Source organism: Coturnix japonica, chromosome Z (assembly GCF_001577835.2).
Source record: "Coturnix japonica isolate 7356 chromosome Z, Coturnix japonica 2.1, whole genome shotgun sequence".
Lineage (NCBI taxonomy): Eukaryota > Metazoa > Chordata > Aves > Galliformes > Phasianidae > Coturnix > Coturnix japonica.
In genome coordinates, this window is record NC_029547.1 from 59,779,352 (window position 1) to 59,800,906 (window position 21,555).

The following is a 21,555-nucleotide window of genomic DNA, read 5'->3' on the forward strand; positions in this document are numbered from 1 at the left end:
CTACCTCTAAGCACCTTGCTAAGCACCAGAAATTCTGACCAGGCAGGAAAAATCAGAAGAATAACAGGTTCAAGCACCTAGTATAACTGAAGATTTTACTTCTTCCTCTGGGACTTTTTCCTCTGACTACTGCAAGTCAGTATTAAGAGAAAAATAATGAAAACATTATTGGTACAGGAGAACCAATGCCCATGCAAAACGTGTATGGAGTACAGGACACTTAGTTTCTATTTGTTGTTGATGCCAGAGTCCAACTATTTCATTTATAAGATTTAAAGCAAGACTCCTCTGATTCATCTCCTTTTTTGTCAGTTTGCTAGTTCAGTTACTCCCTGATCCTTCGAGAATCATTCCTTTACATAATATACATACACTAAATCAACAGCTGTGGTAAGGTATTACTTTTGCAGATATTTCAACCAGTGAACATTTTATCAGTAAACACTGGAGTTCACAATATCACAACTATTTAACACAGAGCAAGTTGAGAAGCAGCTGGAAAGTCTGATTTTTAAATATTTAATGACAGCAAACAGAACGTATTTGCTCTGCAGGAACCAATTTAAAAACTGTTCTCCTGGAATTTTCCACTGCCGTTAATAGGAAAGACCTGCTTCTAGAATTTCAAATAATACAAAATCCAAGTATTTTCACTGCTTTAACATTTCTTCTCTCAGCATTGAGATGAACTGATTTACCGCTTTCAGCTCACAACTGTGAAAGCTAGCAGGTTCAGCAATGAAGTTGCCAAAAGAGAATGCAAAAATCACGCCTTTAAAATAGAATGTCTCAGTTTCTTACCATCTGCTACTACCTTTTGATACCTCAAACACTGTACTTCTACCTTTTTTTTAAAAAAAAAAACAACTGCTAAGCTACTTAATAGTCTAGAGAGCAAGAGGGAACCTATGTTGCCTGCAAGAACTTTAGGAGAAAGTGTAAAATTTAAAACCCTCTGCTTAAGATATCTGGATATTAGAGTTTCAGAAGTCAGGATTTCAATATATGTTTATATTCAATAGCTTCCAGTGTAGATTTTCAGCTTATCTTGCTTTGTCTTATGGATACTACTTTCTTTTTAAATGCTTCTTTTAGTAGAGAAAAAGAGACATCCACAAAGTGGGTTAAAGATTTCTGCAAAGCAGACAGGTGTATATTGGGAAAGGGAAGACATTAGGAATATAAGCACTCTTGACAAGCACAATTAAAATACAGAAATATTGTTTCTGCTTGGGCAATGTTTTCAGAGGTGACTGTAGAAGGCAAGTGTCTTAACCTGCACTTAGGTCAATATACGAGATGCCATGACTCAAGAACTCTTCTTCATGTTATTTCCAATAGAATGATGAAGCAGAACAGCGAGCTTGGTCTCAGCTCTCACTAGCCAGGAAAAGGTTGCCAGAAACAGAAGAGTGTGCATTTATCAAGTCTACTTTCTGCCTCTATTCAAATTAAAGATGGACGCATTCCAAAGAAAGCTTGAAGGCTGGTTTTGCCAGTATATGCAAGACTGTTAGGTTAACACATTCACGCTATACCGAGATTATGTAGGTGGTAAAATCTTGTACAAAAACGTTTGTGACAAACGCAAACTGGAAATATGTGCCTAAATTAATAAAGACTGGTAACAGGTTGTGCTTTCACAACTCGTGCTGTTATAGAACAGAAATGCCTTTTCAGTACTTTAATTAAAGGATGTTTTGCTATTCTAGCCCTCATCCTATGAAGAATGCCAGCTAAACCCAGTGCCAGAATTGCAGGCTAGTCATGGAGTACCTGTCTATTCCATGCCCAGCACAGAGCCAATGAACAGATCAACCTGCAAGTTTATCCATCCAGAAAAACAGGCACAGTCAGAACCACAACTGGACACAAAGTGGTCACCTGTACAAAATCCTGAATCTATGAATCACGCAGACATTAGGCTCATCAGAACCCTGACATGCAAAGATACTAATTGTCTCAGGACATTGCATCACAGCAGTATCAGTTTCTACACACTCTTGACAATGGATCCCACACAACAGCACACAAGGACAGCTACGCTGACTGGCACAGCTCTTGCATGTTCACATCAACAGCTCTGCTGGAACACAGAAGCTCCAGCTCTTTTACAAGCAAGCCTGAAGTAAGATGTTAAAAGTGATTACTGACAGGCACAGTAGCTTACAAAAACAAAAAGGACATATATTGTTAAAAACTTCCTTTGAACTTTGACATTCCCTGAAAAAAATCTGAGTAAGTAAAAATGGTGAAGTCTCCTTATAGATGGAGCTTCCTGCAGCTGCTCACTTCCCCTTTGCATTTTTAGCATCTTCACAGAATCATGGAATTATCCAGGTTGGAAAAGACCTCAAAGATCATCAAGTTTAACCACAGCCTAACCATAGTACCCTAACTCTAACAACCGTCTGCTAAATCATGTCTCTGAGCACAACATCCAAACAGGTCTTAAACACATCCAGGGATGGCAATTCAATCAACTCCCTGGGGAGCCTATTCCAGTACTTGACTACCCTTTCTGTAAAGAAGTGTTTCCTAACATCCAACCTAAACTTACCTTGGAGTAACTTGAGGTCATTTCCCCTTGTCCTGTCACTTGTCACCAGTGAGAAGAGACTCACCCCACTCTCACTGTAAGTACCTTTCAGATACTGGAAGAGGGCGATAAGGTCTCTCCTCAGCCTCCTTTTCCCCAGACATTAAACAGCCCCAGCTCCCTCAGCTTCTCCTCATAGGGTCAATTCTCCAGGCTCTTCACAAGCCTCACTGCCCTTCTCTGGACCTGCTCCAGTACGTCCATGTTCTTTCTTTACTGAGGTGCCCAAAACTGAACACAGTACTTGAGGTGAGGCCTCACCAATGCCGAGAACAGGGGCAAGATGACTTCCCTAGTCCTGCTCACCACACCATTCCTGATACAAGCCAGGATGCCATTGGCCTTCTTGGCCACCTGGGCACACTGCTGGCTCATATTCAGCTGGCTGTCCATCAGCACACCAAGGTCCCTTTCCATCAGGCAGCTTTCCAGCCACAACTCCCCAAGCCTGTAGGGTTGCCTGGAGTTGTTGTGACCAAAATGTAGGACCCAACACTTGGTCCTATTGAAACTCATGCCATTAAACTTGGCCCATCAATTGAGTCTAAGTCCCTCTGTAGGGCCTTTCTCCCCTCAGGCAGATCAACACTCCCTCCCAACTTAGTGTCGTCTGTGAACTTACTGAGGGTGCACTCAATCCCCTCATCCAGATCATCAATGAAGATGTTAAACAGAAGTGGCCCAAGCCGCTCGTGACTGGCCGCCAACTGGATTCCACTCCATTGACCACAACTCTCTGGGCCCTGCCATCCAGCTAGTGCTTCACCCAGCAGAGCGTGTGCCCATTAAAACCATGGGCCGCCAGTTTCTCTACCAGAATGTTATGGGGGACAGTGTCAAAGGCCTTACAGAAGTCCAGGTAGACCACACTAACAGCCTTACCTTCATCTACCAAGCAGGTCACCTTGTCATAGAATGAAATCAGGTTAGTCTTTTCTTTGCAATTTCCCCAAAATTTAGCATAATTTAATCATTATGAAAGCAGATGTACCAGCAAGCAGAGTACGAGATGCAAGCTTTACAATGGTCACAGACCATGAACTGATGCTATTTGGATGAGAAGAAAGGTAAAAGAGAGGAATGAGACAACCAGTCTGAGAAACTGAGAAAGCATGCAAGCAATCCCTTGAAATAAAAACATCTTGCATGGTGTAAAGTGTAGGGTTCTCTAGACAGAAAAGAAAGTGTTTCTTCCCAGTACAATTCCCAAGGGTATCTAGAAATAAAATACAGCAATATCTCCTTATGAAAACAAGACATTTTTTCAATTGCCAAAGACATACCGTATGCAGCAGCTGAACAGTCACCTCAACATGGGTAAGATCAACACCTGGTCTTACATCACTAAGTCATCAACTCTTACCTGTCCACTATCTAGCCAGTCATTAAGCTGTGGGTTTTCAAACAGAATATGGCCTATCTTCATCATTTGTCAGGAGTCCTACTGATCAATAGTAGTATTTTACTCAGTGCATAGCAACAGCACACTGGAATAAGAGCTTCTTTTTCATGAAATACTTTAAGTGGCCCTTCTGTCCCAATACCCATTCAGGGTTCACAGATAGATGAACGCACCCTACTTAGTAACCAGCTTTGATTCTCACTCAGTTCCACATCCCTGGATAGCACTGAGTCACCTAAGAACCATGTTTCATTTGGAAACACAACTACAGTTCACTGGTTTCTCTGGACAGAGGAGATGCTTCAACTAGAAAGTCTGATATAACTTCCAGCAGCTACCAAAAAACCCTATCTTCTGTTCTACAATTCTCACGAGAAACATACTTTAGGAAAAAAACTTCCCATTCGTAACAGAATTCTCTGCAAGCAACTATGTCAAAGGTATCTGAATCTCCTTTACGCAAAAGTGATTAAAACATGACCCCATAAGCAAAGACAGATCAAGCTGGTACTGCGCTTAAACTCATTCTGGTGTTCTGTATGCTTATACAGTCAGGATACCCCTCAAAAAATCCTTGGAAACATTAACCAACATATTAGGAATGTGTGTTATAAGTGTCCTAACATAACCCTGAAGTTATTAACATTTTTCACAACCTCAATTGGATTTGAAAATAGTCAGCTAGAGAATCTCTATGCAGCATATCATAGTATCAAGCAGAGACTTTCAAACATTACAGTAATTTGTCTTTGGCCTTGTTTAAAGTAGCAGCTTGGTGTATATAAGTAGCACCACCTATTTAAGAACATGGTCAGTTTAAGTTAAAGACACACTGGTGGTCTCAGAAAGATGGAGAAAAAGGATAAACAAGCTGATGGAAACCTCTGAGTACCTCTGGGTACTAATTTCTGCAAGGATGGATAAAGGCATTTTAAACTAAGTGTCCAGAGCGGTTGCCCTTGACAAGGGTAAACCAGTTTTTCTTCTGTTTCTTGCTATTAGTACTGCTGAAAACTAAAGGGGCCATTAGCTTCAAACAAGGGAATGAGAAGGGACAGATATGGTACTTTGGGTTTGACAGAGCCCCAAACCGCACTGCACAGTTCTTATTTTTTTTTTATTCCTTCTGTAATCCTAAATGCGTATTCTACATTACGAAAAGAGTGGAAGGGGAAAGAGAACTGAAATACAGAGTTTAACAAATGAAGAAAGTCAGCTCTTCTCTAACTCACTTGACCTCACATTTAATCTGTTGGCAGCTGTATTTCCGGGCCCCTATGCTGTGTTGCCTTTTCTTCAGATCAGTCTTAATACGATAAAGAAGAAGGTAACTAGGAACACTTCTTAGAATATAACTGATGAAGTACGGTGTATTTCTTTAAGAGGAACACTTCACAAAACTACCTACCACAAAGGAACACCAAGAACAGGCTTTCAGAAGACCTGGTCTGAAGTGGACACAAGAAGTTCCTACTGTAAAGAACCTGCCTAAGTAAGGGGGGGGGGGTGGACTCACTGATCTCCAAAGGTCCCTTCCCAGCACCTACAATTCTGTGATTCAAGTTGCTTCCATCTACCAAATGATACATGCAGAAACATCTAAGTTAACAGGAACCAAATGGAAACCATGTTAAAAACTAACAGACTCAGTTTTTCATAAAAGTGTTTGAGATAACATAGGTAAAAGTACTATCAGAAATCTATTGTACTACAAGAGAAAAAGCAATTAAGATCATTGATGTCTTTTTACAATAAAATGAAGATTGTGCACTCCAGTGGATAAAAGGATAGTAGAATTTAAAATATAAGGAATTCATATTTTACAGTGAGGGTGGTAAGGCACTGGAGATATGGTTGATGTTCCATCCCTGGAGACTTTCAAGGCCAGGATGGATCAGATCCTGGGCAACCTGATCAAGCTGTGGTGTCCCTGTACACTGCAGGGCAGCTGGACTAGATGGTCCTCAGAGGTCCTTCCTAACTTTACGGATTCTATGGTAATTCCAGGATAACAATTCTGACCGCTTTACCCTTTAAAGGATTTGTAGCACAGAAGACTTCAAAATCTGCAGTCAATTATTGTCTTTTTAAGAAGAATTATTTACAACACCTAATTTATGTGCAAATGAAGAGCAATAAATAAAAGGAGACATTCTCCAAACTTCCCTCTTTGCACCTGGAGAAAAGGCTTTCCTACTTCTTGACGGTCCTGAGACCTTTCCTGTCCTTATTATTCCTGATATATGCATACTCTCCTCCTCACTCATACCCAACAGCTTTAACAGCATTACACACTTCAAACACCTCCAGTTAAAATATATATATATAATTAATAGGACAAGACTATGAAGTGTAATGTCCAGCCCTTTAAAGGAATATACAAAGAAGCCTCAATTCTGCTCATTTTAGAAGCTGAGGTGAATAAAAGGAAGTGCACCTCAAGTTCTCCACGTCCCATTCCTCAGCAGCTCTCCAAGCATAGAAACACTGACAAGCACGTCATTGGGTCTGCCCTTCATTAATCACTCCACACACCTACTACAAATGTTAAAGAAAATTAAATATCCAGTTATCATTTACTATATGCTATCATTTACAAATAGCTATGAAGCTTTTCAGGAAAAAAGTCTTATTTTAAGAATGAAAGATGCCTGCCGTCACTATTTACAATGTCAAGTAGCCTGGAAAGCCTGTTATTTAGTAGAGGTCAAACAGATTCTCAGTACTTCTGTAACTGCCGAAGTATCTACTTTTCAGAGTAATAAAAGTACCCTTGGTGAGAAAAAAAAAAAAAAAATTGGTTTTTAATAAGCCCAAACAGATGTTCACACTTGACATTTGTAGCTTTTTGGACATCTGCAGAAAAGTCACATCCTACTCAGACTTTCCATAGCATGGAGAGGGCTGAGACAAAAAAGTGTAATATTGGTCCCAGTATTTTACTTTTGATTATTTTATTGCATTCTTATAACTAAGCTCTTTGGAAACATTTACCATCTTCCTTCAGTCCTGGTTTGCCCTAACACATCTATTTGTGCTGGATACCTATTGTGCAGGCTCAGAGAAAGTCTGCACCACAGAGTTTTTTGGCCACAAACCTGCTCAGCAGTCTCAGGGCAAGCTGCAGTGATGTGAGGGACCTCTGATTCTGGGAAAACTGCAGCAGACTCCTGCAGGAACAAACCAGCTGGTCCAAATAGGAAAAAAGCTATGTTTACAGGAGATGACAGCAATATGCATTCACAAGTGAATCTTATGATTCTACCGTTCTCCTCTTAAAACAATGAGTAAGCATTCAGGTAAGCCAGTTAAATAACATCCATCATCTGATAGTCTGAAGGGATTTTAACTTCAGCGAAGAACAAGTTTTACTAGGAGGTGAAAAGGTACATGTAGGGTAAGGAAAGGGCTTAAAATAGTTAAAGCTTTGACAGCATTTCCATAGCACAGCTAGAAAGTTGTATAATTACCATTTATGTAACTCCTGAAGAAATTTATGGCAAAAAAACATCATTACCTTCGTTCCAAGATAAACTGTTCTACTGCCTCAGGTTTACTGGAGTTTCAATTTTACCTCAAGAATATAGTCCTGAGGTACTTAATTACCCTGTCATGACCACTAAACTGTCTAGCACCATACCACCACTATCTTTGCAGATTGGCAGCATCAATAAAATTCACTAGCTTTAACTAAACCACTAAGCAGAATCCTCTTTTGCCACTCAGCACATCAATGTTCCTTACTATTTTAAGAGCAGAACTGAGGCAGCAAGGTGGGTTTATTTCACCCACACAGCAGAATTGACCCTGTGTATTTAGAATCAGAATGGTTTAGGTTGGAAAGGACCCCTGAAGGATGGTTCTAGATAATGGGGAAATCAGTGAAACTGCAGAGTATAATACCAAGAGCTTAAGGACATGCTATCTCAGATGACATGAACAAGGTTGCTGCACATGCCTTCAAGTCTCCCCTTGCTGTATTTCCCATAGTCAACCAACAGCTCACTGTTCTAATTGTGCATCTTTCCACAATAAGGTAGTGAACAAGCAAAAATTGATGGCTAAGTGGGACTTCTCTGCACGCAGCCAGAAAATCAGTGACATTTCTAACTTCCTTTTGGAAATGATATTACATACAAGTCTGACAATTATCTCTTTGAATGTATGCAGAGCTATGAAGGAGTGGGAAGAAAACCTATAGATTTAAGAAATATTTTAGATAAAGCATTAAATCCATATTTCCTTGACAGGGAAACACTAATAGTCAAGTACAAAACTTCAAAGAAGAAAAAACCTTATTAAATCTGATTTTTAAAATGTAGGTAGCACTGATTATCTAACTGCCTTCTATCTTTCACATAAGGTTAAATGATAGGCCTGTAGCTCTGACAAATCATTTTCATTCCCATTTCCAATTCATATTTGCATATGTGACTACATCACACATCACCTGCTTTAGAAAACCATCTGCTACTCCCTTCATGGAGAAGCTCTGCCACATGGAGAACTGAAGGATATTCCAAAGCCCCATCTCACCTTCTGAGACAGAAACAAGCATCATGTTACTGACATCAGCTACACCCCTTGGGAGCTCCAACCCACTCAAGCCCGCATGCACCACTCAATCACCCTGGCATCCGTAAGAAGTAAAACCAAACTCTGAGATTTGTGTCCTTCTACTAGCCTTAATCAACAAAACATCTGCCTCCTGACACGGTTTTGTACCAGTTCAAAAATAGGCCATTGATTGTTCTGTTCCTTTTAAGAGAAAGGATCTTGTCTGTGCAGAAATCACAACATACCAAAAGATATCGCCATTCAGATCATCTTGTGATTTAATCTATCTTTCTGAAGGAGTTTTCCCTGTAGTGAGGTGAAGGACAATTCACTGAGGAATTCACTCCTTTCCCCCATGCAGAAAACCTACCTAGCAAAACATGGGCTGAGTTCACCTATTGCTACGTGGAGGGATGAGATACTTGCATGTTGTTTGCGCCTCTAAGCTTTCCACGCTTGGGAATTACCTTTTCAGGACAGAAATGAAAAAAATAATGTGCAAGCATGCAGGTAATCAAAGATAATCACCATACACACACAAATCAACAGTGGCTCTGTAGAGTTCAGGCATGACGTGAAGTTCCATTACCTAAACAAATTCCCTCCACAACTGCATACCAGTAAGGAAACAAGCACTGTCAACAATTAATCTAGTAAACTGAGAAAATTTTACAGAAACCTCAAGAATGCAGGGAGAATACAAATCTAATCATCTTTTCTTCTGAAGTAAAGTTATCCATTGAAGACACTATTCCATCATTTTTTAGGACTGCATATTAAAACCTGTCTGATATCCATGTTTTAAGTTTCAAATCTAGCTTCAAATAAAATTCAACCAAGAGCTGGATTTTGAGTTTGCTTTTATATATATATATATATATATACATTTCAGCTGGGCTGCCAGCTCCAGATAAGCAGGAATACTGCAGGCTCCACCAAGGTCCTCCTGCTGATTGCTCAGAAATGACTGCTCCCTTCAAATGTTCCTGCACAAAGAGCTCTGTTATCAATTTCAGCTCTCTTCAGGTTAGTCTCTGGACTGATGAGGGGAATATGAAATACAGCTTGCTTCCCAGGTGAATGAGAATTTGTATTGCTTCAGAGATAAAGGCAGATATCCTTGACAGTTCTCAACTACACAGTCATCTCAACTATTCTAACAGAAGCAACCTTCTAGTGTACAAATACCCTAAGTCCTGAAACACATTAGAAACACCCCTAATCAATGTTCTCCCCCACAGTGTTGAAGCAGGTAAAGCCAAACACTTTAAACAGCATGTTGAGTGTCTACAATCCTGAAAACTTGCCCTGAAACCCAGCTTACACTTAATAAGAGAGGGTAAGGGAGTAAAGCAGTCTTTTCCCAGCTACTGTACATTAAACCTGAAAGAATGTGCTGAAGTTGAACAGAACTGAGCATAGGCAAGAAAAGTCAGAACTTGCCACCCTGCCCCATAAAAAAAGCCACCACTCAGTTACTTGTCTTCTAACACAGTCCACAGAATTGAGCAAATGCATTTCTTATTCTTACAAACCAAGATATTTTATCCCAGTCACTGCTAAGGTGCATATACTTGCAACATTACTGAGTACAAATTTATTCCCTTTTGAAAACTCCTTCAAAATCTGCACAAGCTTTTGGAGCACCGAATGACTTCCTTCCATTTCCCCACAGCAAATAACATGGCAGAGCTGCACAGCCAAACACCTACCCAGATCTTTCCATGACTCAGAGTCTGTCAAACAGCAGTGTATGTACGTTTCAAATAGTGTCACATACTTATTAAACTTCATCAATATGGAACGGGTAGGGAATTCTAACTGTAGTCACAGGCACCTTGTATTTATTTCAGTTATGCTTAACTGGCTTAGTAATGCTTCTAACTTCAATTAAACTTCAAACATGTTAACAGGAGCGCATTTTGTTGTAAGTTTGAGAGCCATCACTAGGTAAGAGATCAGCAAGCAAACCTTGCTCTTTAATGAAGAAGAAACTGGCTGACACATGTTGCCCACAGGCACCAACACCTGTGAAACAGATTTGGAAGTCTCCATTTTCTGACAGATTTATTTATCTAATCTCCAATGCCCACATTTCAGAACCCAAATGATTGTTTGAATGAGCATCTTCTTCTGATGATGGAATAACTGTGTAAAGCTACATTTTAGAAGTATTAGTAACATAAAAAAACAGATAAAAAAAACATGCTTATTATAAAGTTATTTCCTCATCACCATAACCCTGCCTACATACATTTGGAGAAAACCATTTTATAAGTAAGTGATGCCATCAGGAGAATGAAACAAGAAAAAACAATTGCTGAGCCAAGTATCTGTACTTTTGGAATTTCAGTAAGCTGAATTTAATAAACAGAAGATACAGGAGGGTGGCGTGCACATCCCTTGCTCTCCTCTTTCCAGACTGACTTAACATCAACTTTACTCAGATGAGTGGTGAATACAGCACTGGTTACTTTCTGGCCCAGGCTAACAGATCAACAAACAGGCATCTTGCTTCACAGCTAAGGACTAGATGAGCCAGTGACAATCTTAGCCACAGTGCTGAAGCCTCTGGCTTAAGTTTTGGAAGAACTAACATCAAGCTCAAAATTGTATTCAGCACCTGGCTATGAGTCAGTCATCTCACCCCATAAATAATAAACAGCCCAGGAGCCCTTCAAGTTTTCCTGTATGACAGCAGACTGAACAACAGGATGTCCCTCTGAGTAGGGATGCCTACATGCACTGCAGGGGCACCATACACCTTGGCATCAAGAGACTGTATTGCTACAGATCTGCAGTAAGTGACTAACAGCAAAGCTCACAAATCCTAAAAGCTAAGATTGTATCTTAGGTTGACTGTGTACATGAAATCCCTTAGACACAAACAATTGGCAAGTTTGAAACTCAGGGTAGATTCAAACACATTTAGATCAAGTAAGAGTTTAGAAAACAAGAGTCTCTTCTAAACCTTGTGACACAGTGGGAGGGTCTCCTTGAGAAGTCTGTTTAATCCTATGAATCTTGTTAATCTTGGGTACCCTGCCATCTAAAATCTTGTGAAGTTGTCTTACTTACAATTAAGTTTTGCTAAACCACTATTTTATAACAATAAATGTATTGCTGCTGCTCTCTTACAAGAGCACTGTACAGCTTCACCCATGATCGAGTTAAAACAAAAACACAAATTCCAAATAAACAACCATAGATACACTAACTAGAGAACAAACTTGCAAGACCAGTAATTCATGGATCTTTGTAGCCGCAACAGTTATATCATTTCATTTTAAGGATATTCATAAAGGAGAATACTTTCAGGCAGTGATTGCCTGGTTTACTAAGTGAGTTATACGTTATTATTTGAAAGGGTAGGTAGGAAGCACATAGTGTAGCCTTGAGACGACAGGAAATACTGCACTTCTGTAACTCAAGCAAACAACAATTTAATCTGATTTCTCAGTTAGATCACAGTTACATGCAGGTGCAAAGAACTTAGCAATTCTCGATTTTCTATATTTAATTACAATCTAGCTTTAAGTCTAACTAGACTACAAAGGACTAATCACAATGATGTCCTACACTATTATATTGCCAACAGCAGAATGCCTGAATATTATTTGGAAGAACACAAGTCATAAATAGTGAAGACTAAAAAGTCAAAAACAATTTAGTCATAGAAAGAAATACATACTTTTATTGTTTTAGTTTGAAGTCTCAATCCATTCAGTGTGTTGATAGCTTTTTCAGCATCCTTCGGTTCAACATAGTTCACAAAACCATAACCCAAGCTCTGCCCTGGTTAAAGAAAGGAAAAGTGATCATTAGTATTCCTACACTGTCTTATAACTAAATGTACTTAAAAAACCTTAAATGGACATACAACAAAATAACTACATTGAGAAACAGACATCTGCAATAATCAGAAGTTCACAATGCTTTGTTTTTCCAGTAAGGCTAATAAATTTCATTAGCTTTCTCTTTTCCCATAGACTGCCCAAAATGCACTGAAGAAATGGCTACCATACATTTAACAAAAGGCTTGAAAAAAAATTGTATGAAATAGTTCAGTAATTGGTTATGAACTGTTGGAAACAAGAAGTAACACAAAATTTTCCAAGTCAAAACATCAAAAAATCCACTATTCAACTTTTTAATTGAGTACAGAAAGCATAATGGTAAGATTCCATAACAATACTTCAAAATGAGGGAATTTCAAAGGCATTTCAGTATCAGAATTTGAGCCATGAGATCTCTGAAGATGATCGCTTCCACAGACACTACTCACACAGAATACAGCCTCCTGGTAGCAAGAGGTTTTAAAAGACCATTTTGTTGCTATATTCGTACCAACTCATACAAATGACCAGACATCAATTATATATCATTAGAACAAAGATGCCACATCATCAGATTCTTCTAGCACTACCAGTCCAGATCACAGATGGCTACAGAGCACTTTTAACTCCTACTAAGCCACAGCCCATTTCAATCAGTGTACTGTGTCTAAGCACCTAGTAAGTACTTAGGGGTTTATCTCTTGAAAATCACAAAACCAAGCATGTAACATCCTTAAGCAGCTGCCTTCAGCCTATTTTTTTTTTTAAAAAGACTTTCAGCACACAAGAACAGACAGCTACTAAAACGTAACATAGCAACAGGATGCTATCTAGTAAACATACCCTTCATTAGCACAGATTTTAATACAGAGTCCCACAGTCTTTCAAGATTATTTTAAGAACCTGAAAAAATCTAATTCAAAAACCTGAGTCAACAAGTCAAAGCCATGGGAAGCATCCAGTACAGCCCACTCACAGAATGCCAGTATGAGATGTTACCTGGCAATGTACTGATAAAGGGATAAACCGTATTACATAATGCACAAGTGGCAAATCCATTTATCGCAGGAAAGATCTAAAAGCATCCATGATGTATGAAGTTGCTATATGCTATTTAGATAGCAGAACATACACAAGAAAAATACCTGATGGATAGAGACCGGAGGTTTCAGTAATAAGCCCACCACTGTTGGTAGTATTTTGTACAACTAACATAGCACCATAAGGACAGAAGGGTGACTGTCGTGACTCCCTTCCGCAAGGAACAGAGGGCCCTATATGCCGGCCCGACCCTACCCGCAGAGAGGTGTGCTGCCTTCCTGGGGCACGGGTCAGGGACATTTCAAAGATAATTCCTGGGTTGATTCAGCCTTCAGATTACTACCCACTTTTAATAATTCAGGCTGGCGGCAAGGAAGGTGATAAGGAAATCCTGAGGTCTATAAAGGAAGACTTCAGGCGAATGGGGCGATTACTTGAAGGAGCTGGGGTGCAGGTGGTCTTTTCTTCTACACCCGTGGTGTCAGGGAAAGGTACAGGGAGGATCCAAAAAACCCAACTCTTAAATCCATGGCTTAAGAGCTGGTGCAGACACATGAATTTTGGCTTTTTTGACCACGGGACAATCTACACTGCACCCGGCATGATGGCTGCTGATGCAAGCAGCCTGTCCCTGAGGGGTAAGAGGATATTAGCTGAAGAACTGGCGAGACTCATTGACAGGTCTTTGAACTAGGAACAAAGGGGGAAGGGGGAAAAATAAGGGCTACTGGAGTTGAACGAGTCATTCGAAGGCTTGTACCAAACTCCATGGGTAATGACGGCAGAGTGCAAAGGGATGGAGTAGGGCAGGGGGATGCTGGGGATGCTGCTGTTCTAGCGGATCCTGGATCCCTTATAAAGGTGGCAAGACGGACAGCCCGGCTGAAGTGCCTTTATACTAATGCACGTAGCCTGAGTAACAAGCAGGAAGAATGGAAACTGTGATGCACTCGGAAAGTTATGACATTGTTGCTATCACAGAAACATGGTGAGATGACTCCAACAATTGGGATACTGCCATCGACGACTATAGACTCTTTAGGAGAGATAAGCAAGGTAGAAGGGTGGGCGAGTTGCTCTCTATGTCAGGGATTGGATAAACTGTGAGGAGTTCTCTATGAGAAAGAGTCAGGAACAGGTTGAGAGCCTGTGGGTTAGGAATAGAGATGGGACTAATAAAGGTCAGCTGGTATTAGGGGTATACTACAGGCCACCTGATCAAGGGGAGGCTGTTGACAAGGCTTTCTTGCTCCAGATGTGTGAGGCGTCTGGCTCACGGGCTCTTGTCCTGGTGGGGGACTTCAACCATCCGGACATTTGTTGGAAAAACCACACGGCGAGCTGCAAGAGCTCCAGAAGGCTCTTGGAATCCATTGATGATAGCTTTCTGGTTCAGGTATTGGACAGACCGACCAGAGGTGAAACGTTGCTGAACCTGCTGCTCACCAACGCTGAGGAGATCATCAAAGGCGTCAAGGTTGGAGGCTGCCTGGGCTCCAGTGACCATGCCCTGGTTGAGTTTGTTATCTCAAGCGATGTGGGCCTGGCAAAGAGCAGGACCAGGACGCTGAACTTTAGAAGAGCAGACTTCAAGCTACTCAATGGATTGCTGGCCAAGATCCCCTGGCGCGCTGCCCTCAAAGACAAGGATGTTGAGGAGAGCTGGATGCTTTTCAAGGATGTCCTCCTGGCAGCACAAGAGTTCTCCATTCCCCTGAATAAGAAAGTGGGCAGGTGAGGTAGAAAACCGGCATGGCTCAGCAAGGATCTGCTGAGAGAACTGAGGGCGAAGAAAGGGGTGTACAAGCTCTGGAAACAAGGCTGTGTCACCTGGGAAGAATACAGGGATGCCGTCCGGACTTGCAGACGTGGGATCAGGGAAGCCACGGCGCAGGCAGAACTGAACTTGGCAAGGGACGTGAAAAACAATGAGAAAACCTTCTACAGGTACATTGGCCAGAAGAGACAGGCCAAAACGGGTGTACCTACTTTGGCAAGTCTAGAAAAAGAACTGGCTTCAACAGATGAAGAGAAAGCTGAGGTGCTGAATGAGTTCTTCACCTCGGAATTCACGGGTGGCCAGGATTCTAGTCTTTTTCACGTCCCTAAGCCCTGCATCCCCAAACCTCTATGTGGGGACCAAGGTGGTAAATCCCTCCCCACTGTAAGGGTAGAGCAAGTCCGAGAGTGCCTCCTTAGACTGAATGAGTACAAGTCTATGGGGCCAGATGGCGTGCATCCCAGGGTCCTGAAGGAGCTGGCTGAGGAGGTTGCTGAGCCGCTCTCCATCATATTTGAGAAGTCGTGGCTGTCAGGTGAGGTCCTGGACGATTGGAGGAAGGGCCACATCACTCCCATATACAAGAAGGGGAGCAGGGAGGTCCCGGGGAACTACAGGCCGGTGAGTCTCACCTCCGTGCCTGGGAAGATTGTGGAACAGATCCTCCTGGACAACATCCTCGATGACATAAAGAATGAGTATGTGATCCGAGACAGCCAGCATGGCTTCACCAGGGGAAGGTCATGCTTAACTAATCTTGTGGCCTTCTATGATGGAGTGACGGCATTGATGGACGAAGGGAAGGTGACCGACGTCATTGACCTGGATCTGAGCAAGGCCTCTGACATGGTCCCCCACCACATCCTCATATCCAAATTGGAGGGAGGTGGATTTGATGGGTGGACAACTAGATGGATAAGCAATTGGTTGAAAGGCCGCAGACAGAGGGATGGTGGGCAATGGCTCTGTGTCCAGGTGGAGGCCGGTAACGAGTGGTGTCCCTCAAGGGTCTGTCTTGGGACCTATGCTCTTTAACATCTTTATTAATGACATCGATGAGGGAATGGAGTGCACCCTCAGCAAGTTTGCTGACGACACCAAGCTGAGTGGTGCAGTCGATACGGTGGAAGGAAGAGATGAAGACAGGCTGAGGGAGTTGGCTTTGTTCAGCCTAGAGAAGAGAAAGTTGCGGGGTGACCTCACTGCAGCCTTTCAATACCTGAAGGGAACCTACACCCAGGAGGGGAGTAAACTCTTCGAAAGGGCTGACAATAGCAGGAAATGAGGAAATGGTTTTAAGTTGAAAGAGGGAAGATTTAGGTTGGATCTTAGAGGGAAGTTCTTCACTAGGAGAGTGGTTAGGCCCTGGAACAGGCTGCCCAGGGAGGCTGTGGATGCCCCGTCCTTGGAGGTGTTCAAGACCAGGTTGGACAGGGCCCTGGGCAACCTGATCTAGTAAAGGTGTATGTTTGGTGGCCCTGCTAGGCAGGGGGGCTGGAACTACATGATCCTTGAGGTCCCTTCCAACCCGGGTCATTCTCTGGTAGCACCAAAAGTTTAGCAGACAAGCTACACTTCTGCAATGTGACCATTTTTCTCCAACTTGTCTAAAATAATACCAAGAAGCACAAGAAAAAAAATGGCTAGCGGCAGCTGTGAACAGATGCACACAGACAAAGTGCCAAGTCATTAACAAAAAGAACATCAGTACTCAACTGGACAATGCCCTGAGCAGTCTGCTCTACACAGCCTTGCTCCAAGCGGGGAATTCTACTTTATGATTTCTGTAATAGCATTCAGTATCAGTGGTTGTGTAACAAACACTATGGCAACCCATGGAAGTATGATCTGTGCTCATTTATGAGTCTACCTAGATAACTAGAACTGAGTTTAAGTTACTTTTTTTCCATATTAGTTTGATTACAGTAGAGCAATTTCTACACCTGTCACCTCCATCACTCCCACTGTCTGCAGAAACTCTCCCAAGCACAGTTTCAAAAAAAAAAATAAATAAATAAAATAAGCAACTTTGATGAATGTCTTACTTCCTAAAGCAGAAATGCTAATTTTGGTATTCTTAGTCATGGTCTAGGATAAAACTCATCTAAGCCACAACTTTGTAAGAAAGTCAAATCTAAGACAAAGCTACTTCATGTAAGATGCTCCGAATATATTCTTATTTCTAGAATATAGAAGGTGAACAGAGGAACAGAAATAACTTCTGCACGTGAGTTTCGTCTTTTTTTTTTTTTTTACACAAAAAAATCTAGACCAAGCAAAGACCAAATCTGAGGAGCCATGGTTGTCATATTCTTCATAGACAGAAAAAAGGGAAACATTCCCATTTTTAAGAAAAGGAAAAAAGACCCGAGAAAACTACAGGTGAATGAGCCTTATGCCTGTGCTTGTGAAGATCATGGAGGAGATTATCTTGGAAACCATGTTAAGGCACATGAGGGATGAGCAGGTGATCCAAGACAGCCAGCATAGCTTCAAGGGCAGGTCATGTCTGACAAGTCTTGTGGTCTTCTATGGAGGAATGACTGCAACAGTGGACAAAGAGAGGGCAGCTTCTGTCATCTACCTGAACTCCTGCAAGGTCTTTGACACAGTCCTGCACCACACCCTTATCTCAAAAATATAGATAGATGCAATGGATAGACTACTCAGTGGTCTACAAAGAACTGGCTGAATGGCTGCAGTCAAAGTTGCCATTCATTAAGAGAGCTGCTGATTAGTGGTTTCCCCCAGGGGTCTGTTTTGGGACCAGCATTCTTCAGCATCTTTATCAGTGACATCAACATTGGAATATACAGTGTACCCTCTGCAAGCTTGCTGGTGACACCACACTCAGTGGTGCAGCAGTCACAACAGAAGGAAGAAATGTCATCCAGAGGGATGTGGACAAGACTGAAAAGCAGGCATGTAGAACCTAATGACACTCAGCAAGGTCTAGTGCAAGCTGCTGCACTTGGGCAAGAGCAATTGCATGTGTACAGACAGAGATACTGACAGCAGCCCTGTAGAGACGGACCTGGGGGCCCTGAGGGACAAAAAGTTGGATATGAACAGAGCATGCTCATGAAGTCTGGAAGGCCAATATTATGCTGGGCTGCATCAAAAGTGGAGTAGAAGCAGGGAGAGGGAATAATCTCCCTCTGCTCTGCCCTTGTAAGGTCCCATTTCTAGTACTGTACAGGTCTGGGGCCCCCAGCATAAGAATGACGCAAAGCTGTTGGAGAAGGTGCAAAGAAGGACCACAAAGATTATCAAAGGGCTGGAGCACCTCTCCAATGAAGGAAGGCCAACTGAGTTGGGCTTGTTCAGCCTGGTAAACAGAAGGCTGTAAGGAAAGTTCCATTTCAGCCTTCCAATTTTTTTTTTGTTTGTTTGTTTCACAGTATGGTAGCAATATGACAAGGGGGAAGAATTATTTCAAACTAAAATAGGGAAGATTTAGACTATATTAAACAGATATTACTTACACGGCACTAAAGCACTGGCAAAGATTCCCCAGAAGAACTGTGGATGTCACAGCAATTCCTGAATTAACAATTTTGTGTCAAACAAACACAGAAGCCCAGACAGAAGCCCACAGGAAGATGAATTCTGGATAGCAAGAAGCAATACAAAGCTGGAAGTTGAACAGCATCTCTTCCAGGGCTGCTTTTTGCTTCTCCAGCTTTTGTTAAGGGAAAATGCGTAAGGAGTTCTTCAGTTCATATACGGGTGGCTCAGTTGTAGAAAATCCCGGCAAACAGTCCACACAAACCAGAAATATCTAATTCAAGCAATCCATGGGTTTCCCAATTATTGCAAAGTATGTCCAACATCTGCTGGTTGTTTTCCCTCTTTTTAGAAAATATAAGGTGAGTTAGAAAGATAAGGACTTGGGAATTCAGTTAAGTGTTTCATAGCCATAAAAACTTCCATTTTAAGCATGGCTAGCACTAATGCTATCTCTGTAAAAAGCATACAAGAAATCCCATCTGATTGTGCAGGAAGAACAGCGTATATACTGCACACACATTTCACTTTCCTTAAAATGGAATTATCTAGCAAGTATAATAGAAATAACATATAACAATATAATACACCAAGTTAGAAGTCATCTGCAAATCATCTTACATATGTTTCCATGCCTAATAAGTACATTTGTTGAAGTCTCCAAGTGGGTAAGAGAAGGAACGGTAAAGCTACAGTTCTCCCTAATTTAATTAATCCTTGGATTTAAACAATCAAAAAGTAGCTTGAGCTGCCACTTTAGAATAGGGTCATCAGCATCTAGATCTTAACCTCAGGAGTGTTTCTTCCCAATTTGTGCATAATGGCACAGCCAGCAATTTGAAAAGTCACCAGTACCTCTAGGGGCTACCTTGTTTCTTATTATGAATTACTAATACTCCCATAAAGGAAAACTTACACCTTTGAGAAGGTTACTTTGCTCATTTCTGCAAGTGTATAACACATGACATGCTACATGCTCAACTGCATCAACTGAGAAGTACAGTACCACCTCAACAGCTCTTGCTGTTATTTCACAGCTCATTAGGATTTAAAAATCTGTTTCCGTATAATTTGTTCTGGATTTTGTGCTTTGGTTTGGACACAGAGACAGTATAAACAGTAGCCTTTGGTGTACACTAAGATATCTTTTCACGTACTACCAAAAAACACAGAAAAAAATCCACAGGAATGGGCAGCAAAGCTGTACAGAACATTACCTCCTCTTCACTTTCAGAGAAACAGAACAGGTGTGGAAGTAACTCCCGTGGTCCTTGATGCTGCTCACTATATAAAAGATAACTGCCACCATGGATTACTAAAGCCCTACAATCACAGTCACGCACTATTAAAGCATCACAGCAATGCTAATGAACAGGAAGATAAACTATTCTTTCATTACATCATGAAAAAGAAGGAAAGCTGTTTCATTTGAGCCTTCCTTCAAGGAACTCTGATTAACTTGAACCAATATTAACATTTGAAAATTCACAGTAACTACATCCTATGTTCTACATAGCTGGAGCTTGCAACAAAGCCAAATTCATGGGTAAGTGGTAAAAAAAAATCTCTAGGGATTTTAGCATTTCTCTAAACTTAGGTATGCTGTCAGTCACTGCGAAATATACAGCTTCCAAGCATGCAACCTAGAAAAAACTTAACAGGGAAGCACCACTTGATATGGGAAACTACTCCCTTCCTGTTTCAAGCTTTTGAGCTTCATAAATCTCTACTGATCACCATGTATACATTGTTCTTTAATTTGCATCTTAAGAGAATGCAAAGTTACTTTCTGGCACTACAATCAGAAGCTGGAATGGATTCTAAGAGAACTGGAGTTAAGAAGTCATTATAAACAACCCTAATAAGCCTTTGAAAGACTGAGTGGAGATCCATGTAAACTCTAGACAAGTGTACATTAAGTATTTCAAAGTTCACTAAGATGCAAGAGATGAACACTAATTTCTTATTTAGGAAAAAGCAGTACATTAACTTGTATCACTCTGTGGGCAGCTCAAGTTTGAAGTCACAAGGAGACAAGAAACAGGGAGAAGGCACAACTATGGCCACAGTGCCTGTGAATTGTGCCTTTGGAAGCATCACATGGTTTTTGGCTTTAAAAATGCACACGCTCTAATTCACGATAGCGGTAAGGGGAAGATTCAGTAACTAATTAGCTCTACCTTGAACACGCTGCTTTAAAAATGCCTACAAAAAAGAAAGCCTATTGAAGTACTACATACAGCAGCAAAAATTCAAAGAAAATCCTCTGCTTGGTAACAGAGAAAACTGTCATACAAAACAGATGTCAGAGAACTCATATTTGTTGAACCTTCTTAACATCTTGCTTTTAAAGTAGCAGCAATATTCCTTAAAGCACAATAGCATATTTTTAATATAACTGCTGGAAAGCCATTTCCCTCCACCTAACAACAAAAATGCTCAAGTTTCTGAATAAGAATAATCGGACTGTCTATCTCTTTGTAACTTCTGCTGAAGAACTTCTTGGTTATTTTCAGCAACTTGCGAGGTTGCTTATACCACAGTCCCATTCTCAAGAACAGAATGTTAGAACCAAAGACCATGAGGAAGACCCTCACGCTATTCTTCCAGAGAGAAGGAATGACAAGATGACTGAGCAACTTAACTGTCTGCCTAGTCAAATGCAAGTCAAGTTTCGTCTTCCCTCAATTTCTTACTGCACATCACTAAACAGCATCATGCATTTCCTTGAAGCAGAAGTACGTACAATATTTAAGAGCTTGCTGCTGGGTTAACAAACCCTTGTAATCCACTACAAGTTACCTCATTTCACTTGGCCGTACTTAACTACCCA

At 41.2% G+C, this 21,555-nt stretch overlaps 1 protein-coding gene across 12 annotated transcripts in view; it reads right to left on the minus strand.

Moving 5' to 3' along the window:
- Positions 1-21,555, minus strand: part of ELAVL2 (ELAV like RNA binding protein 2) — an 86,244-nt gene that overhangs the window by 14,877 nt on the left and 49,812 nt on the right. For all 12 annotated transcript variants that reach the window (XM_032441339.1, XM_032441338.1, XM_032441337.1 and 9 more), the window contains one exon: positions 12,250-12,353. In XM_032441339.1, coding sequence (XP_032297230.1) covers positions 12,250-12,353 — 104 coding nt within the window. The remainder of the gene's footprint in view (positions 1-12,249; positions 12,354-21,555) is intronic.